The sequence below is a fragment of the Sturnira hondurensis genome, unplaced genomic scaffold (assembly GCF_014824575.4).
Source record: "Sturnira hondurensis isolate 20B ecotype Veracruz unplaced genomic scaffold, ASM1482457v3 Scaffold0022910, whole genome shotgun sequence".
Lineage (NCBI taxonomy): Eukaryota > Metazoa > Chordata > Mammalia > Chiroptera > Phyllostomidae > Sturnira > Sturnira hondurensis.
This window is the reverse complement of record NW_028095541.1, coordinates 14,029,346-14,047,239: the sequence shown is the minus strand read 5'-3', so window position 1 is coordinate 14,047,239 and position 17,894 is coordinate 14,029,346. Positions and strand designations below refer to the sequence as shown.

Genomic DNA, 17,894 nt, shown 5'->3' with positions numbered 1-17,894 from the left:
GGGAAAGCAACCCTAAGAGGAAAATTGATAGCATTACAGTCCTACCTCAAAAAAAACAAGAAAAATCTCAAATAAGCAATCAGACTTTATACTTAGAGGAACTTGAAAAAGAACAACAAGCAAAATCCAAAGTGAGTAGAAGGAAAGAAATAATAAAGATCAGAGTGGAAATAAATGTGAGTCTAAAAAAAGGATACAAAAAAAATCAACGAATCCAAGAGCTGGATCTTTGCAAATATAAACAAGATTAACAAAACTTTAACCAGACTCATCAAGAAAAAAAGAGAATGGGCTCAAATAAATAAAATCAGAAGGAGGAGAAATAATAACTGATACCAAAGAAATACAAAGGACTACAAGAAAATATTATGAACAACTCTATGCCAACAAACTGGACAATCTGGATGAAAGGATAAATTCCTCAAAGCATACCGTCTTCCAAAACTAAATCGGGAAGACTCAGAGAATTTGAACAGACAGATTACACCCAGTGAAATTGAAGCAGTCATCAAAAAACTCCCAACGAAAGCCCTACACCAGGTAGATTCACAGAGGAATTTTATCAAACATTCCAAGAAGAACCAACACTTCTGCTTCTCAAACTATTTCATTAAATTCAAGACAAGGGAAGGCTCCCAAACCCATTTTTGAGACCAGAATTATCCTAATTCCAAAACCAGACAAAGAAACTACAAAGAAAGAAAGTTATAGACCAATATCTCTGATGAACACAGATGCTAAAATCCTCAACAAAGTATTAGCAAGCCAAATATAGCAACGTATCAAAAAGATCATACACCATGATATAGTGGGATTTATCCCAAGCACAACATTCACAAGTCAACAAGTATGATTCAACACATAAACAAAATGAAGGATAATAACCACGACTGTATCAATAGATGAAGAAAAATCATTTGATAAAATCCAGCACCCATTTATGATTAAAAACTCTCAGCACAGTGGGAATACAGGGAACATACCTAAACATAATAAAGGTCACATATGACAAACCCACTGCCAGCATCATACTCAATGGGCAAAAACTACTAGCATTCTCCTTCAGATCAGGAACAAGACAGGGATGTCCACATTCACCTTTCTTATCCAATGTAGTACTGGAAGTCCTAGCCACAGCAATCAGACGAGAAGAAATAAAAAGCATCCAAATTGGAAAGAAAATGGTAAAACTGTCTTTATTCACAGATGGCATGATACTGAACACAGAATACTCAAGATTCCACCAAGAAACTACTAGAACTGATAAATGAATTCAGCAAAGTAGAGGATACAAAATTAATGTCCAGAAGTCAATTGCATTTTTACCTGCCAATAACAAACTAACAAAAGGGGAAGTCGAGAAAACAATCCCATTCACAATTACTTCAAAAAGAATAAAATATCTAGGAATAAACTAACCAAGGATGTCAAAGACCTTACTCAGAAAATTATAAGACACCAAAGAAAGTAATTGAAGAAGAAACAAAAAAAGTGGAAGCATACACCATGTTCGTGGGTAAGAAGAATTAACAGCATTAAAATGTCCAGACCACCCAAAGCAATCTATAGATTCAACACGATTCCAATCAAGATTCCAATGTAACATTTTACAGAACTAGAACAAATATTTCAAAAATTTATATGGAACCACAAAAGGCCCCACATAGCAACAGCAATCTTGAGGGGGAAAAAAACAAACTTGGGGGAATCATGCTACCTAATATCAAACTGTACTATAGTCCATACTATAGGTCATAGTATCCAAAACAGCACGGTACTGGTATACAAACAGACATATAGATCAATGGAACAGAACAGAGAACCCAGAAATAAAACCACACCTTCAGAGTCAATTAATATTTGACAGAGGAAGCAAGCACCTACAATGGGCTAAAGATAGTTTATTCAATAAATGGTGTTAAGAAAACTGGACAGATAAGTGCAGAAAAATGAAACTAGATCACCTTCTTATACCACACATAAGAATAAATTCAAAATGGATAAAAGACTTCAATGTGAGACCTGAAACCATAAAAATCCTAGAAGAAAACATAGGCAGCAAAATCTCAGACATTGCTTGTAGCAATTTTTTATTGGATATATCTCCCCAGGCAAGGGAAACAAACAAACAAAAAATAAACAAATGGGACTACATCAGACTAAAAAAGTTTTTGCACAACTAAGGAAATGATCAACAAAATAAAAAGGCAACTTACGAAATGGGAAAACATATTCCCTGATACATCTGATAAGGAGTTGATATCCAAAATTTACAAAATACTTACAAAACTCAACACCAAAAAAAACCCCAAACCCAATTAAAACATGAGAAAGAGCCTAAAAAGACACTTCTCCAAAAAGGACATATAGATGGCCAATAGACATGAGAAGGTGCTCAATGTTGTTAATCAGAGAAATGCAAATTAAAACCACAATGAGATTCCATCTCACACCTGTCAGAATGGCTATCATCAACAAACAACAAACAACAAACAACAAGTGCTGGCAAGGATGTGGAGAAAAGGGAACCGTAGTGCACTGCTGGTGGGAATGCAGACTGGGGCAGCCACTGTGGAAAGCAGTATGGAGATATCTCCAAAAATTTACAATGGATCTGCCTACTGACCTAGTGATCCCACTTCTGGGAATATATTTGAAGGAACCCAAAACACTAATTCGAAAGAACAGGCATCCCTATGTTCACTGCAGCATTATTTACAATCACCAAGTATGGAAGCAGCCCAGGTGTCCATCAGCAGATGAGTGGATAAAACAACTATGGGACATTTACACAATGGAATACTACTTGGAGGTAAAAAAAAGAAGAAAATTTTACATTTTGCGACAGTATGGCCAAATCTGAAGAACATTACACTAAGTGAAATAACCCAGCCAAAGAAAAACAAATACCATATGATTTCACTCATATGTGGAATCTAATGAACAAAGTAAACTAAGTAGGAAGATGTGGACAACTCACAGATGGGGAGCAAGTGGAGGGATTGATAACAGCTAGTGGAGGGCAGGGGAGGGCAGCGGGTGGAGGGATTGAGCAAAAAGTAAAAAGGACTCATGGATGTGGACAACAGTGTGGGAATGCTGGGGAGAGGGGGGTCTAAGGGGACAAAAAGGTAATTGGAAAAAATACAACAAAGATTGAATCTATTTAAAAAAACAAAAAAGAATTTCTTAACAGGACTTAAGGTTTGCATTTGTCCTTTAGCAGCACATATGAGTGCTGGTATAAAATGCTAATTGATAAATTCACCCTGTATGGGAAGGGCTGTTTGAACCATGGAATCCTGTATTTAGGAGCTAGAAAAAAAAAAACAGAAGTCTCTAAACTGAGAAATGTAGTTCAGCAAAATGTTGGTAATTATTTCTTAAGAACAAAACAATCACACACCCCTATAGTAAAGTGTTTGGAAAATGGTGTGGCAAATAGAATTAAGCAGACTTCTTTCCCACAGCACTTCTCACGGCTGCTGGAATGACCCTGCGCAGCCCTTGCATATGACAGATCAAGACACTGAGGTTCACGTTTGTCCTAGGTGACCGACAGAGTCCTTTTCAATTCAAATGGTCTTGTCACTTCGCTTCTCAGTTTATGTTAGTTTAGCTTCTTAGCATCTGTTACTTTTGCTTCTTAAGAAATCGAAAAATGGAAGCAATAAAAATCTGAAAGGAGTTAACTTCCACAACAACCAGGGCTATGATACTAATCATTGTAATAGGCATCATGAAAACATTTTGCATATATTTCCTAACTTAATTGTTACTCCAAGCCTATTATACTTGGCTATTTGTCCTAAAAACTATTCCTGACCAAACCGGTCCCCAAACAACCAGTGTTAATAATCTCTAGCTCTCAGAAAAGTCGCCGGAATTACAACAATTGGCCCTGTGTTCCTTCTCTCTCTCTTTTTCTGTAGTCACATTCCACACCTGAACTTGCTTCAACATCTTGCTTTATTTCCAGAAGGTGCTTTTTAATTGCTTCAGCATATATAAACCCCTCATTAATCCTGACTTAATTTCTAGTAGTTCTAAAACTTTGCACTACAGCTATCCTGGCAAAATTATAATCTATTTGTCCTTCTGAAGTTTTTACATTAACTCATGTGCTACTTGATTTTGCCTAAATCTCCAGAAATGTTTCGTTGAAGAGCACTGGCTAGTATGGCTCATTGTGGGTTGAGCACTGGCCTGTGGACTGATAGAAACATTTTGCTGAAGTCTCAATACTCTAATATTGGAGAGATTAAGGCAAAATATCTTCCCTAATAAGACTACCTTTCCACCAACTGTTTATGTTTCATAAGTGAAGGAACGCATCTGACGCTACTCTTACCTGGTGGCCACCGTATCTGTGAGCCAGTGGGATGGATCCAGATACTATCTTTTCACCACTTACAAGCTGGATAAAATCCTCTGTTTCTGAGACAGACAAATCAAGGTCCAAAATGTCTTCTAAAACTTCCTGAGGCAGGAGAAAACACACCTCCTTACAAACTTAAACTTAAGTAATCCTTAAGAGTTTTTGAGAAGAGACTTGATGTAAGAAAGAAAATTTAAAAAAAAATAAACCTCTTCCAGAAATACATTAAAACTTTTTCATAAGAGAGGTACCCTATGTTCTATGATTATTTGTTTTGTTTTGTTTTATTTTAAAAATGTTTTATCTTTACAGGGGAAGGGAAGGAGAGGAAGGGAAATAATGTATGGTTGCCTCTGCTGGGGACACACAATGTATCGTGTGTCCCCTGCCAGGAACTGGCCTGCAACCCAGGCATGTGCCCTGACTGGGAATCGAACTGCAATCCTCTGGTTCACAGGCCCACACTCAATCCACTGAGCTACACCAGCCAGGGCTTGTTCTATGATTATTTGTTATTTGGGAAGATTATTTCTATTAGATAGTTCTAAAACTTTTATGTATTTCTTGTGATGCATAAAGAATATTTTTCCTACACATATTCTTTAAAGGAGACAAAACATGTAAATGTCCTATTTTTATCCCAAATTCATTTATACCATGAAAAAACAATTTAGAGTTTGTTATTGGAGTCCATTTCTAAGAACTTACCTCATTTACCCCTTCCTTATAAGATAACTTTAAGATGAACCTGAGAACTCGGCTCTAGGAATAAGTATCAAAAAGTGGTTTCTAAGAATGACATTCTCCAAGTGGCTGAATTTAGAGCACAAAGACAGTCACTTATCAATAGACTAACAATTTAACTCTGAAAAGAATATTACTATCTTTTCAGCCAAAAGTTATAGTCAGTTAAATATTTCTATTATAAAAAAATAAAGCCTAACCTTTGAAACTGCTACAAGATGTATTCTTGATTTAAAAGGAGTAGGCAAGGCAATCGAAAAAATACAATTTTTCACTTTACGAACATAATTTCCTTTAACAGGATCAATTGGCAACACAGCTGATAAAAACAAAAAACAAAAACACAACCTTCTTAATGTTCTCACTTGTTGCATTTACAGCATTAATATTCCTTAGAAATGCTACGGTTCTTTATGAAAATCAACTTAAAACACCATTTTCTTCACACTTTGTTATTGAGGGTCCAGTTTGTCATTTGCAAACATATCTATGGAATATTCATGTAGTAAAGGACATGGAACTGTCCAAGATAGGAGAGGTAAAAATTTAAAACAAGACACATACCTGTCTTCAAAGGTTTTCATGCATGGCAGATCAATAAGATGTGCAGCATATTTATAAATAAAATATATAAATAAAATGGAGATGAGCTGCATTACAGTATTAGAATTATTAGAATTAGCACTAGCCAATTCAATGGAATCCAACCGAAAAATATTAGGCACTTAATCACATTCTTTCCGCCTGTCAGAAAAATCACAGCTGAAGGAAACACATATATACATAGATGTTTTACTAGAAGTACAAAGAAACTTCCAATTCCAACAGAAACTCCAAAGCATTTGCTACATTTATCTCTAAGGAGATAAAGTATTGTTCACCAAGTCCAGGCACTAAAGCACATGCACTTGATGTAAAAAGCTGTAGAGGGCACCATCCGTTGGTTGGAGCATTGCCCCATATGCGAAAAGGTTGTGGAATCGACTCTGGTCAGGGCACATACTCAGGTTTTGGGTTCAACCCCATGTTGGGGCACATAAGGGAGGCAACTGACGGATGTTTCTCTGTTACATTGATGTTTCTTCCCTCCCCCCGCCCCTCTTTCTCTTTCCCCTCCCTCCCTTCTCTTGAAACATATCCTCAGGTGAGAATTTTTTTGAAAAGCTGTAGAGAAAAAAAAGAGAGAGCTTTGCACATGCTTTAGATCCACAGAATGTATTTACTTTTAAGTATAACTCTTAAAATCTTAATTAAGGTTAATTGCTTTTCCTAATCCAAAGCAATTAAAAAATAGAAAAGATATATGTATTACTAAAACTACAGGACAAAGGGACACAAAAGCCTACATCACTGAATAGATAAGATACTATTTTGTCAAGATGACAGTGTCATCAAATTATTTAATAAACATAATGGAAATCCAATCAAAAACCTAGTAGAATTTTTTTGAAGAAACATATAAATTTATAGTACAAATCTGGAAAAATACTTTTTTTAAAATAGGAGAAATGGGAATTTCCTTACCACATTGAAAATTACAAGAATACAACAGCTAAAAATACTGTTACTCCAAAAATAAAGGCAAAGATTCATGGGACTCAACAAAAGGTACAGATACTGCCCAAAGTAATGTAAGCATTCCCTATATAATAAAAATTATATTTTGAATAAGTAGAGAATGGTGACATGAGGATGATTTGCTCAACTATTTGGAACAACTCATCCCACTGAAGCCATGGTGAACTGAAAGTCAATTATAACAGAAATAAGAGTAATCTTCTATCTTCCTCATGTTAGTACAAACACATGCAAATGTGAATCACCTTTGACCCTTTTAGTTCCCCTAAGAACATGGTGAATAAGGCAGCATCATGGGCTTTCTCTCATTGGCTCTCTCATAGGAAAAGTGGTCAGCAAAAACAGATTTTAGTATCCACCACAGAAAACCCAATGATATGATTAGAAGACCCAACAGTATATTTTCTTCTCTTTTAGGAGAAAAAAATTAACACATTTTTTTCTTTAATGATGCTCTAACATCTTGGTAGAGCACAGGCAGTATATAATTTCCATTAATACTCACAGTTTTGTAGTGATTCACATTTTGGCAAGGTAGCTGATCATTGGCTACCTTATTAGCATGAGCCAAGGAACAAAAAAGGCTAACTGCTTTAGAGGACCCAGCCCTCACCCTTGTTATGGTTTAACCAACTAATCAGTCTTAGACTAATCACCAGCAAAAATTCTAAATGTATGTTAACCCTTTAATTTACCATCTCAGAGAAACCAGTAATTCCAAAATTCTTTAGAACTGTTTTGCCTAAGAATATGAAATCCCCCCAAACTGCTAACCTTTCGGTGCAATTATGTTTGAACCTCGTCCCAATAAATGTTCTTCCCACTTACCTTGATAATTCATTACTCGTTTCTCATAACCTCAGGATGAGATGCCTTTAGGCAGGACTATTAAGCAAAGCATGGTTAATAAGTATATAGTATTATGCATACAATCTGTAAAACCTGGTCCTACCATAATGTTTTGAACAATATCATCAAGGAAAGAAAATGTCTCAAAGTGTAGCCAAGTCCCAGACACCAAAATAACGATTTTGAAAATGCTTTCAATTACACTTATTCCATTTTTATCAGTCAGTACTGGTTGTTTCATTTGCATATGTGCAGTCAAAAAGGCCATTGTGAGTCTGTGCAAAGGGAGTTGTTGGGCAGTTACTTACACAGCTCAGACTGTGTTTTTTAACTTCCTGGACTCATGCTTGGTCTGACTGGGTCGAGCACTATTAGCTGGTATTCTCCATGTCCTACTGATGGGTTATTTATTGTGTGTCAGTTTAGTCACACCATAATGTTAGAAGCCTTCATGAATTTCATCTGCCCTCACTACTTAGCCTGCCATATTACATCTTTTTAAGAACCAGGTATTTTGATTTAATCTGGGGAAACAATTTCTAAATAAAAATGACCTGATAGAATTGAGCTTGGGCAAGACACTTAATTCCTCTATCTCAGTTTCCTGGTCTGCAAAAAGGGGCAAATGATAGTATCCAAGTAATAAAATTGCAAGTAGTTGCAAGTAGATGTGTTAACCGCTACACTCTACTTTGGCAAATTCTACCTGTTGGGTATTTCTTAATACATAAAGCTTTATCAAGATAAGCCGGAGGTGTGTATTAACAACCTTCATTTGTAAAGCACTTGAGTTTTTTTTTGTTTTTTTTTTACATAATATCCTTCAAGTTTGTGGGGTCAGGGAGACTCATAAAATTAGATTAAGAAATTTCTTTGTTCTATACTTTTATTCAGTAAAAAACAATAGTTTCAAGATAAATATGATACTTGCACTCTGATGCAAAAAGTTTGGTTTACAAGAACAAAAAAAAAAAAACAAAAACAAAAATCCCCAGCCCTGGCTCTCGTGGCTCAGTGGATTGAGTGCCAGACTGCACACCAATGGATCACAGGTTCCATTCCCAGTCAGGGCACATGCCTGGGCTGCAGGGCCAGGTCCCCAGCAGAGGGGACTTCAGAGGCAACCACACATTGATGTACCTCTCCCCTACCTCCCTTCCCCTCTCTAAAAATAAATAAATAAAATCTTTTTTAAAAATCAGAGAATTGCAGTTGCCTCTTTGCTGGTTTATTTCCTCATAGTGAATTTTTTGAGGACAGAATAAGTTTTTTTCCTAAAGCTTACATTTTCTCTCATTGACTCTGTGTTTGTATGCATGTGTGGAATGATTAATTCTACCACGGATGTGTTATAAATACGCCCTCTCATGACCATGGGAAGAGATCTGGCTTTGGAATTAAGGAAAGGTCTTTCTAACTCACATCGGGTACTAATCCTGTACAATCTTCCGTAACCCCTGGGCTGGCTACAAGTAGGTTCAATGTTACTAAATATTAAACAATCTCCCACAGGTCAGTACACCCACGCGTGGGACTCACTCATCCAGATGTGCGCAAGACGGCCAATTATGCCACTATGTACCTATAAGGTTTTCAGAGGAGATGGTCCAAAAGTCGAGAGACGAGGCTAATCTAGCTTCAGCTTCACAGTAGCCCTGCTCCTGGTTTGACTTGTTACTGAAAAGGTGCAAAAGGTTGGCACTTCCTTCAGGACAAGGTTGTAATAAGGAGCAGATGACAGGTTGGTAGGTCACAAACAAGAGAAGCAGCCGTGGAATGTGTAGCCTCTGGATTAAGCAATAAAACGGGAACCCAATTCTTTGAGTCATATTTCTGCCTAAATACGTAGGACAGAAGTCTTTGGAAGTCTCTGGAAGTGGGCTCACTGTGGCACTTCTTTCTAAAAGCCAGTCACCCGAGGGTACATTTTGCTCTGGTCGAGTTACTGGCTCCCGGAGAACCGCAGGGAGGATTCGGGAGAGATGGCTCGCCAAGTGGAAGGTCACGGTTAGTTTCTCCCCGGCCCGGATACCGATAGCAGGGGACGGGCCCAGCCGCCGCCGCGCACCCTTTCGTCCGCATGTTGCGCCGACAGCCCGGAGGTCCTCGCCGACACCCGCGCAGACCCGTGCGCAGGTCCCGCGCGGCCGCCGCTGGAGAGCGCCGGCGGCCCAGTCCGGGGGAAGGAACGAAAAGAGGTGCCCTGGCCGGGACTGAAGCTCTTCCTGTGACAGGTTTCCGGCTCCGGGTCCCGGAGGAGGGCCATAGGTCCCTGGGCGGGGCTGCCGCCCGCCGCGGCTTTCAGACTCGTACCATGACCTCGTGCTGGTGGCGGTGGCGGCGCGGCTACTCCTGGATGCCCGCTACGCGGAGCCCCGGGCCCGGCTCCCCGAGTCGCGCGGAGCCATACGGGCCGCGCTCCACCGCCGCTGCCCGCGCGCAGGTGAGGCCGGGAAGCGCGCGTCGTGGCGGGCGCAGAGGTCACCGCGCAATGACAGGAGAGGAGGAATGAATGGGCGCGAGCGGCACGTGTGCTGGGCAGGGGTCGCGGGGCGGTGCTGGGATGGGCCCCAAGGCTGGCTGGTGTCGGGATGGATTCCAGCCGCCAGGTGGGACGCGCAGGGTTGGGCGCCCAGCGTCAGTCTGCCCAAAGTAGGGGAGCCGCACGCGGAATTGCAGAGCGATGTTCTGGGGACTAGAGATACTTTGGGAATTGGGAAGGGCGGCATGAGGAGCCAAGTCTCGGGGAGAACGGAGGACGAGTGGTCAGATTGTCTAATGGGGTACGGATAAAGTCAAGACCTGGAACTGTCTGCAGCTCTTTTCCTTTAGAGTTTCACAGTTCGGGCTTCGGAAGATCAGATTTTAGAGCTTAAGGTGCTCTGAGCCCTCAAGGAATACAGAGGAACCAAGTGGTCTCCCTAATGGCCTCGATGGGTGGAAAAGGTCTTCTGGAGGATACGGGGTTGGGCTAAGGGTGGGCAGGATATCAACTGTACTGTTTGTAGCTGCTTCGGAGGGAGAGATTACCTGGGCCGGGTGCAAGGGCATTTGAAGGAGAAAAGCCCTGAGGATGGCAAGTAGAGAGACCCTTGGGGTTATCTGTCATTTGACCTTTGACTTCTTGAATTAGAGTCAGAATCTCAAGCACTGACCGTGGTTCTTTGATTCTCTCTCCTGCTGCCTATGGACCCAATTTCATTTTTCTCCCTTTTCTGTCAGTTTAGCCCTGGTAAACTGACATGTTTCTGTGTCACTAGGAGTCCTTTCTGCACTTTGTGGTGATTAATTCTCAACCTGCCTTAGGCCCATACTGTTTAGCATAACTGCCCAGAGCCTATGAATTCACTGTTCTTTTCACAGACTCTTTAGTCACATAGTAATTGTATGTGTTCAGTTCTCATTGTCAAGGCTTACTTTTTTTTTTAAGTTCGTTTGAATTTAGGTTTTTTGTGTTTCAGTCAGATTTGGTACACTTTAAATTCCCATGTACCCATCATCAAACATTATTTACCAATACTAAATAGGTAGTATTTATACGTGTCTACTTTGCACTATAGTGGATACATATCACAACTTATCCAAAATGGACATTTGGCAAGACAGTGGCAGCTGGACTAGCAGAGAAACTCGACAGTAAAGGGAGAAAATGGGCAAAGAGCCTCAGGACTTTGCTAGGATTCATTTAAGTAGCATTCTAACCAGACTCCAAAAGTTTCTAGGACCACAGATGAGGATATCATTTGGAGAATGGATGCACCCACCATATAATGCCACTGGATACTTCTTTCTTTGACTCTTTGTAATTACATGCCATCCAAGCAACTTTCTCGGTGATAGAAAGGCTGCTTTGGAGAGGAGGATGCACCTTAGGGACCACAGGAGGGACTGTACTGAGGCTGCCAGTGCCTTGTGTTTCTGGTTTGTATGTCCATGGTGTCCTTCGCTGTAAATTAGTGCACTAGCCTTCTGCTGTCTGCCTCAGGCGTGTGTTTCGGCTAGTTCAGGTCTCTCAGGGCCTGATAGGGTTAGCCTTGGGGACACAAAGCAACAATAATAAAACCACCTCCAGCTCTCTAACACTGCTCTGGTACTTTCTGACGCAGGTACCTTCTCCCAACTTCTCCATTGGTAGTGTTAATAAGCCTTGTAATCAGGCAAAACCAGTGTGCATTACATCGAGCCAAATCACTTGTCAGTATGTCTTTGATTCTTATTCTGCATTTTCTCTTTTTTAAAAAGTAAATTCATAGGAGGCAAGGTTGGCTTTCAGGAGAGTAGTGATGGAATCACAGGGAACAAAATCGGAATTGGACAATTGCTTTTGGCTCGTGCAAATGTTGGCACACTGAGTGACTCAGCTCCAGTTTACAATAGTCCCCCTTTTTCCACAGTTTTGTGTTCCAGTTTCACATACCTGTGCTCAACCATGGTCCAAAAATATTAAATGAAAAAGTCCAGAAATAAGCACTTAATAAATTTTAAATTTTGCACTATTCGGAGTAGTCTGATGAAATCTCGCACAGTCCTGCTTTGTCCCTCCCAGGGTGTGAATCCTTCCTTTGTGCAGCATATCCCTGCTGTGTATCCCCACCCATTAGTCACTGAGCTCACCTCCCGGTGAGACTGCCGTGGGATTGCAGTGCTTGTGTTCAAGGAACCCTTATTTCACTTAGTAGTGACCCCAACATACAGGAGTAGTGATGCTGGCAATTCAGATATGCCAAAGAGAAGCTGTAAACTGCTTCCTTTATGTAAAGAGATAAATATGTATAGGAAAAACATAACATTTTATAGGGTTTGTTCTTATTTACAGTTTCGGGTATCCAAGATGTATCCCCCGCAGATGAGGGGCTACTGTAATGCTCTTTTGAATATCTCTAACACTACATTGGAAACCATTGCCCTGAGATAGTCCTAAAGCAGAAATATAGCTTGATTGAATAGATACTATATTAAAGGTATGCAGAGTATTAAGCTCTAAGCTCAGAGCTTTACATATACCCTCTAAATCAATCTCAGCATCTCTCTCGGAGTAAGTATTATCAAAAAGATGTCACAAGGTAATAGAGCCAGGAAACACTGGGATTTGAACCGAGGTCCGTCTTCTAAAGACCGTGCTTTTAACAACTGTCATGCTGCCTGATGATTAAGAGCACTCTGTCGTAGCTGTGTAATTTTAACTCTTCACTCAGGTTAAAGGTTAGGTCTCATAGTGAGTAAATATTGTAATAGAATACTGAATTTATATGAAATGATTGCCCATGAAGACTGACAAAAAGTAGGTTAAGTGTCATATAACGGTAAGATCAAAAGAAGGTTAGGATTTTGTATTCTTGGGTTATTGTAATTGCTTGGGACACCATAAATGTGCCTATTGGTTTAATGACTATGTAATGCTGTGGTGCAAAGAATAGCACTCAGGCCATCTTCCTTGGCCCTGCCTGCCTGGCAAAGTCAAACTTTATTATCATTTTAATATGTCCAAAGCAATACTTGTTCACTAGAGAAAAATCAGAAAATATAAGCAAAAAAGGAATGAAACAAAGAAAACCCAATCCTAATTATTCCAGAATAACTATTTTTACTGCCCTGATTTATGTGCTTTCAAAGCCTATCAAGAGGAGAAAATAACCAAATTTAATTATGTATTATATATGGGCATTCCATAAGAATATGGGGCCAGAAGACCTGAGGAGAAAAAGGAGAGTAGCGGTTTGGGGCTGCAAGAGGGATGAATGCAACTCATGTGGAGATAAAAAGGTGAATAACTGACAGACGTTGGCTGGGCCATCTTTAACGATGAAACACAGGGAGGGCCTGCCCATCTGTCACACCTAGTTCATATTAAGCCATAGTTATCTATGATGATAGTTCACTTCCTGGAGCAGGTCCTCTATCTAAAATCTTTAGTTGGGGGAAGAGTAAAGGTTCTTCCCTATGGTGGCGGTGGGCGGGGACCTCCACCTGCAGAGCCCCCTCTGTCAGCCACAAATGAGAAGAAGTCTACCAAGACGTGATCTGCTTGGGGAGGAAAGGTGGCTGATCTTTCAAAAGGAGAAGGGCCAGGAGTCTGTTCCTCAATGGGCTTTTATTGGATTTAATTTGCATAGGAATACAGAGCATATATGTAAAGCTCATCAATCATTGTCAGGCAGTAATCAAACAATAGATAACAGTCAGGGAACTCTGAGGGCTTATTTTGAGTCAGGGTCAGATATCTAAAGGGCCATAAAACTTCGGGGAAACAAACTCATTTAAGGCTTGGACTCTTACCATTTAAATCGAGGGTATTAACAAAGCAGGTTTCACAGGATTTTATGCGTTCTTTCTTAGGCCTGATTGCCCTGGGAACCTGCTCTTTCCAGCACAGGGCTACACCCACCTCTGGCATTGTTTCAGGCTTAAGGCATTATTTCAGGCTTAAGGGAGGCAGGGGAAGTAAGGCATCCAAGAGATTAGGAGACTTCTCACAGGCCGAATGAGAACTCAGGCTATGTCAAAGCTGAGGGGCGAGGGTCCATCACCCCCTTTTTCTATACCCTCCCCAGTCATTCCCTGAGGGCCCCTTCACAACCATGCCTGTCTTAGGTTATCCCTCCTTTGAGGAATTTTACCTGTCATTGGCTAACCAGTCATCCACCTGGGGCCAAGCAGGGTGAAGTGAAAGGGGGTGGAGGTGGCACCTCTGCCAAGGAATTAAGCTTTGTCTTAGTAGCTTCTGGTCCCAAGGCCTCTTTACTCAGCCTTAGCCATAGGGGGGTTACAGCTTCTGAAACCGGGCAGGGCAGTTCCCAACACTTCCCAAGTCTTTGATTCTAAAAAATATTCATCATTCCAAAGAGGCAATATTTTGGGCTGGCAAACTCTGCTCCCCTTCAATATGCAGGCATGTGCCACTTAATGACTGGGGCATGTTCTTAGAAATGCATTGTTAGGTGATAATGTCATGCATGTCACTATCATAGAGTATGCTTGCACAAACCTAGAGCATATAGCCTACTACTGTGCTATATTTTTATATGACTGACACAGTAGGTTTGTTTATACCACCATCATCATAAATGTGAGTGACATGTTGTGCTACAATATGAGTAGGCAATAGAAATTTTTCAGCTTCATTATAATCTTATGGGACCACCATCAGATAACAAGCCTGTCATTGACCAAAATGTTACGCAGCATATGACTACTATGTTGTAAACATCTGCATAGATGTCTCTGAATTATGATGGTTCAACTTAAGATTTTTCAGTTTTACAGTGGTGCAAAGTCATATGCATTCAGTACCAGCTACACTAAGCTCTGATGTTCAGTAGGTTAGGTGTATTAAATGCCCTTTCAGCTTGTGACATTTTCAACTTAGGTGGGGTTTATTGAGACATAACCTCACTGTAAGTCGAGGTGCATCTGTATACCAGTTCCCAGACTTGACCTCTCAACTTCAAGTTCTCTGGTTGTATATAAAGCAAGTAGTTGTGAGGGTCAAATAGTATCAAAGCACATTGTAATATTTTATTACTGATAGAATGAATTAGTTTTATTTTCTTGTGCTAAATTTACCCTTTTGTCAGAATGTTCTTCAGATACTCTAAGAGCCATTACCACATTAGATTAGTAATTTTTGAAATAACTGTGTCCCTGAATTCTTTGAGGTTGGCAGTATTCCTGACCGTGGTGGTGCTCAGTAATTGTTGGAACTAACATTTGTCATCGCCATCTCTGCTGGAAGTTCTGATCTTGACCTCAGATTGAGTTAATATCAGAATGTGCTGCCGAACTTGTTTGGTTGTATGCCGTTACATATCAAGAAGTAGCATATCCAAAACTGACTAAAATAATAAAATACAATAATAAAAAAAAGAAGTAGCATTTCCAAGTAAGTTTAGGAACAATAACTTACAATAGACACTGTTTGTGTAAACATAAATTCCCTCTTTAGCACTGAAATCTTTTTTGCTTTTCACCATCTGGGCTGATGCTTTTGGAATCTTGATTATTCTTTGTTTAAAATCAATGTAAGAATTTAAAAGTGTGAAAAACACTAATCTTTACTATTCTCTGGCCAACCTTAAATAGAAGGAAGTAGTTTTAAAACTACCTTCCAGGTATGCAAAGATAGATATAAATAGGGAAACCAGCTTTCTTTGGAGGTGTGGATAAATTATAGATGGTTTTTGTTTTCTGCTTTTTTTCTTATTTACATGTTCTATAATGACAAATATTACTTCTGTAATAAGGAAGAGAAACTTGTTATCATTTTCTAAAGTTTACAATCTACCTATAACAGACAACTAAAGGATCACAATTATATTTATTATGAATTATGGGAGTTTTATTTATTTTTGTTTTTTGCATTTTAAGACATTTTATTTTTCAATCACAATTTACATTCAGCATTATTTTGTATTAGTTTCAGGTGTACCACAAACATAGTGGTTAGACAATAAAATACTTTACAAAGTGTTCCCCCTGATATTTCCAGTGCCCACTTGGTGCCATGCATAGTTAGCTCACTGTTATTGACTGTATTCCCTATGCTGTACTTCACATGCCCGTGACTGTTTTCTACCAACCAATCTGTACTTGGTCCCTTCACCTTTTTTACCCATTTCCCTTACCCTCCTCCCCTCTGGTAACCATCTTTTCTATGGGATTTTTTATTTATCTAGTGTAATAAGTTTTTAATGAATATTCTCACAAAATTTTTAATACCTTTATTTTCTAGATATCCTATTTTTATCTTGTGAAGAGTTTAACATCTGCCTGTTCAAATATGTACAGTATATCACGGTAAGTTTCTAAGCTGTATTGCAACTCTAAAATTATTAGTCAAAGTGCCAGCAAATGTCTACTCTAAATTGTAGGGGGCTAGTCCAGCAGATTGAGTATGTTGTTTTAAGTAAGTGCTATTCATATCTGCTCTGTGTGATCTCTCTCACAAAATATGGGGGTATAATTACACTTAAGTCAGAACACAATAAACATGGCTGTCTTCCTTTGGATTTTGTGGTTCTTGAGGCCCTAGTTACAAAAATAAACTGGTAATGTTTAAACTACGGTTATTCAGCAAGAACAGAATTCTCTATGTTTTTCTAAATTATATTGACCCTTTTGAATTAATGCTTAATTCCCAGCAAGTATCTAGGCTTAAATCTTTTATCGCCTGACTCCTATTTGTGTCTGTATATGCATGTGTGTATATGATTCTTACTTCAAAAATATATGATAACCCTCAAGTTTACATTTTGTGCATTTGTGCTTGTCCCAGGCTCCATCACACCACATCAGCCACATGCTGTTGTAGTAAAACCTGGAGTGGTGAGAAATACACCGATCCTTTCACACTTGGGAGGAGGTACTTGAAAGGCCTGTATGAGGACATTAGGAAGGTAAGATGCTTTCACGATGCTGGGGACTAACATTGAGGTTTTAGAATTAAGGAAAACACAATGCAGGTTTCTGATAGGTACAAAAACTTGTAGTTTTTGTACAAAAACATTTCTGATAGGCACAAATGTCCCGTTTCAGAATTTGAGCAACAGCCATAGGGCCGTATGGAGGACGAAATGCGTTACCATCCAGAAAGAGGTTGTCGCAGAGTTGGGCAACCGAAACAGTGGTACAAGCAGCACCTGCCTGCCTGGTGGGTTAGCCAACGTGTTCTCTTCAGTTGCATCACCTACCCCACACGACTGAAATAGGAGCCTTCGTGACCATTCTGTCCATTCTGGAGTCTGGCCTGCTGTCGTCTTCCTTGTCAAATTCCGCGTGTCAGTGCCCGACTGCCCCAAATAGGGCTTTCTTCATCAAATGCTTTTCTCCCCCAAAGCTTCAGTGGTTCCCAGCCTCACTAGAACTCTGAAATGGTGCCCAGAAATGTGCACATGCCTCCGTCGGCTTCCTTCCCCTTTCGAGGATCTCTCCTCCGCCAGCCTCCACCCCACCTGGCTGTGTCCACAGCAGCCCCACTTCCCGTTTGGTAGGCCAAGTGGACTCCATGAGGCGGACCCCCCTCGGTGCCTGCCCTGTCGCCATGGACAGTCTCACCCGTGCCCGTCTGCATGAAGTAAATGTCTCTTCCTGTCCAGAATGGTCCCTTCACCACTAGTGAAGCTCCATCCCCAGTGCCTTGGGAACAGTGCCCACAGTGGCCTGTTCTTTATCTGCTGACTCTCACTCTTCCTGTCCCTTTCCTATCCCTTTCCTATCCCTTTTAGGTGTTCCAGTTTGTTCATGTCCATCTTTTAAAGGACTGTCCCGTGACCTGGTGCTCCACCTCTTCCCTTCCGTCACAGAATGCCCCACCGCTGTCTCTGTTTGCCCCTTCACATTCACTCTGCTG

General features: G+C 40.2%; 2 protein-coding genes across 3 annotated transcripts in view; one reads left to right on the top strand and one right to left on the bottom strand.

The window, feature by feature from the left end:
- The window catches only part of LOC118980579 (protein adenylyltransferase SelO-like), a 42,986-nt gene extending 33,183 nt beyond the window's left edge, over window positions 1-9,803 (bottom strand). The window contains exons 1-4 of the mRNA XM_037037222.1: window positions 9,132-9,803; window positions 5,323-5,441; window positions 5,087-5,140; window positions 4,352-4,480 (exon numbers count right to left, since the gene is read on the bottom strand). Of these exons, the coding sequence (XP_036893117.1) occupies window positions 4,352-4,480; window positions 5,087-5,140; window positions 5,323-5,441; window positions 9,132-9,378 (549 nt within the window). The 5' untranslated portion in view covers window positions 9,379-9,803. The remainder of the gene's footprint in view (window positions 1-4,351; window positions 4,481-5,086; window positions 5,141-5,322; window positions 5,442-9,131) is intronic.
- Window positions 9,791-17,894, top strand: part of PDSS1 (decaprenyl diphosphate synthase subunit 1) — a 40,707-nt gene continuing 32,603 nt past the window's right edge. For both annotated transcript variants that reach the window (XM_037037234.1, XM_037037233.1), the window contains exons 1-3: window positions 9,791-9,992; window positions 16,278-16,342; window positions 16,821-16,941. In XM_037037234.1, coding sequence (XP_036893129.1) covers window positions 9,864-9,992; window positions 16,278-16,342; window positions 16,821-16,941 — 315 coding nt within the window. In that variant the 5' untranslated portion in view covers window positions 9,791-9,863. The remainder of the gene's footprint in view (window positions 9,993-16,277; window positions 16,343-16,820; window positions 16,942-17,894) is intronic.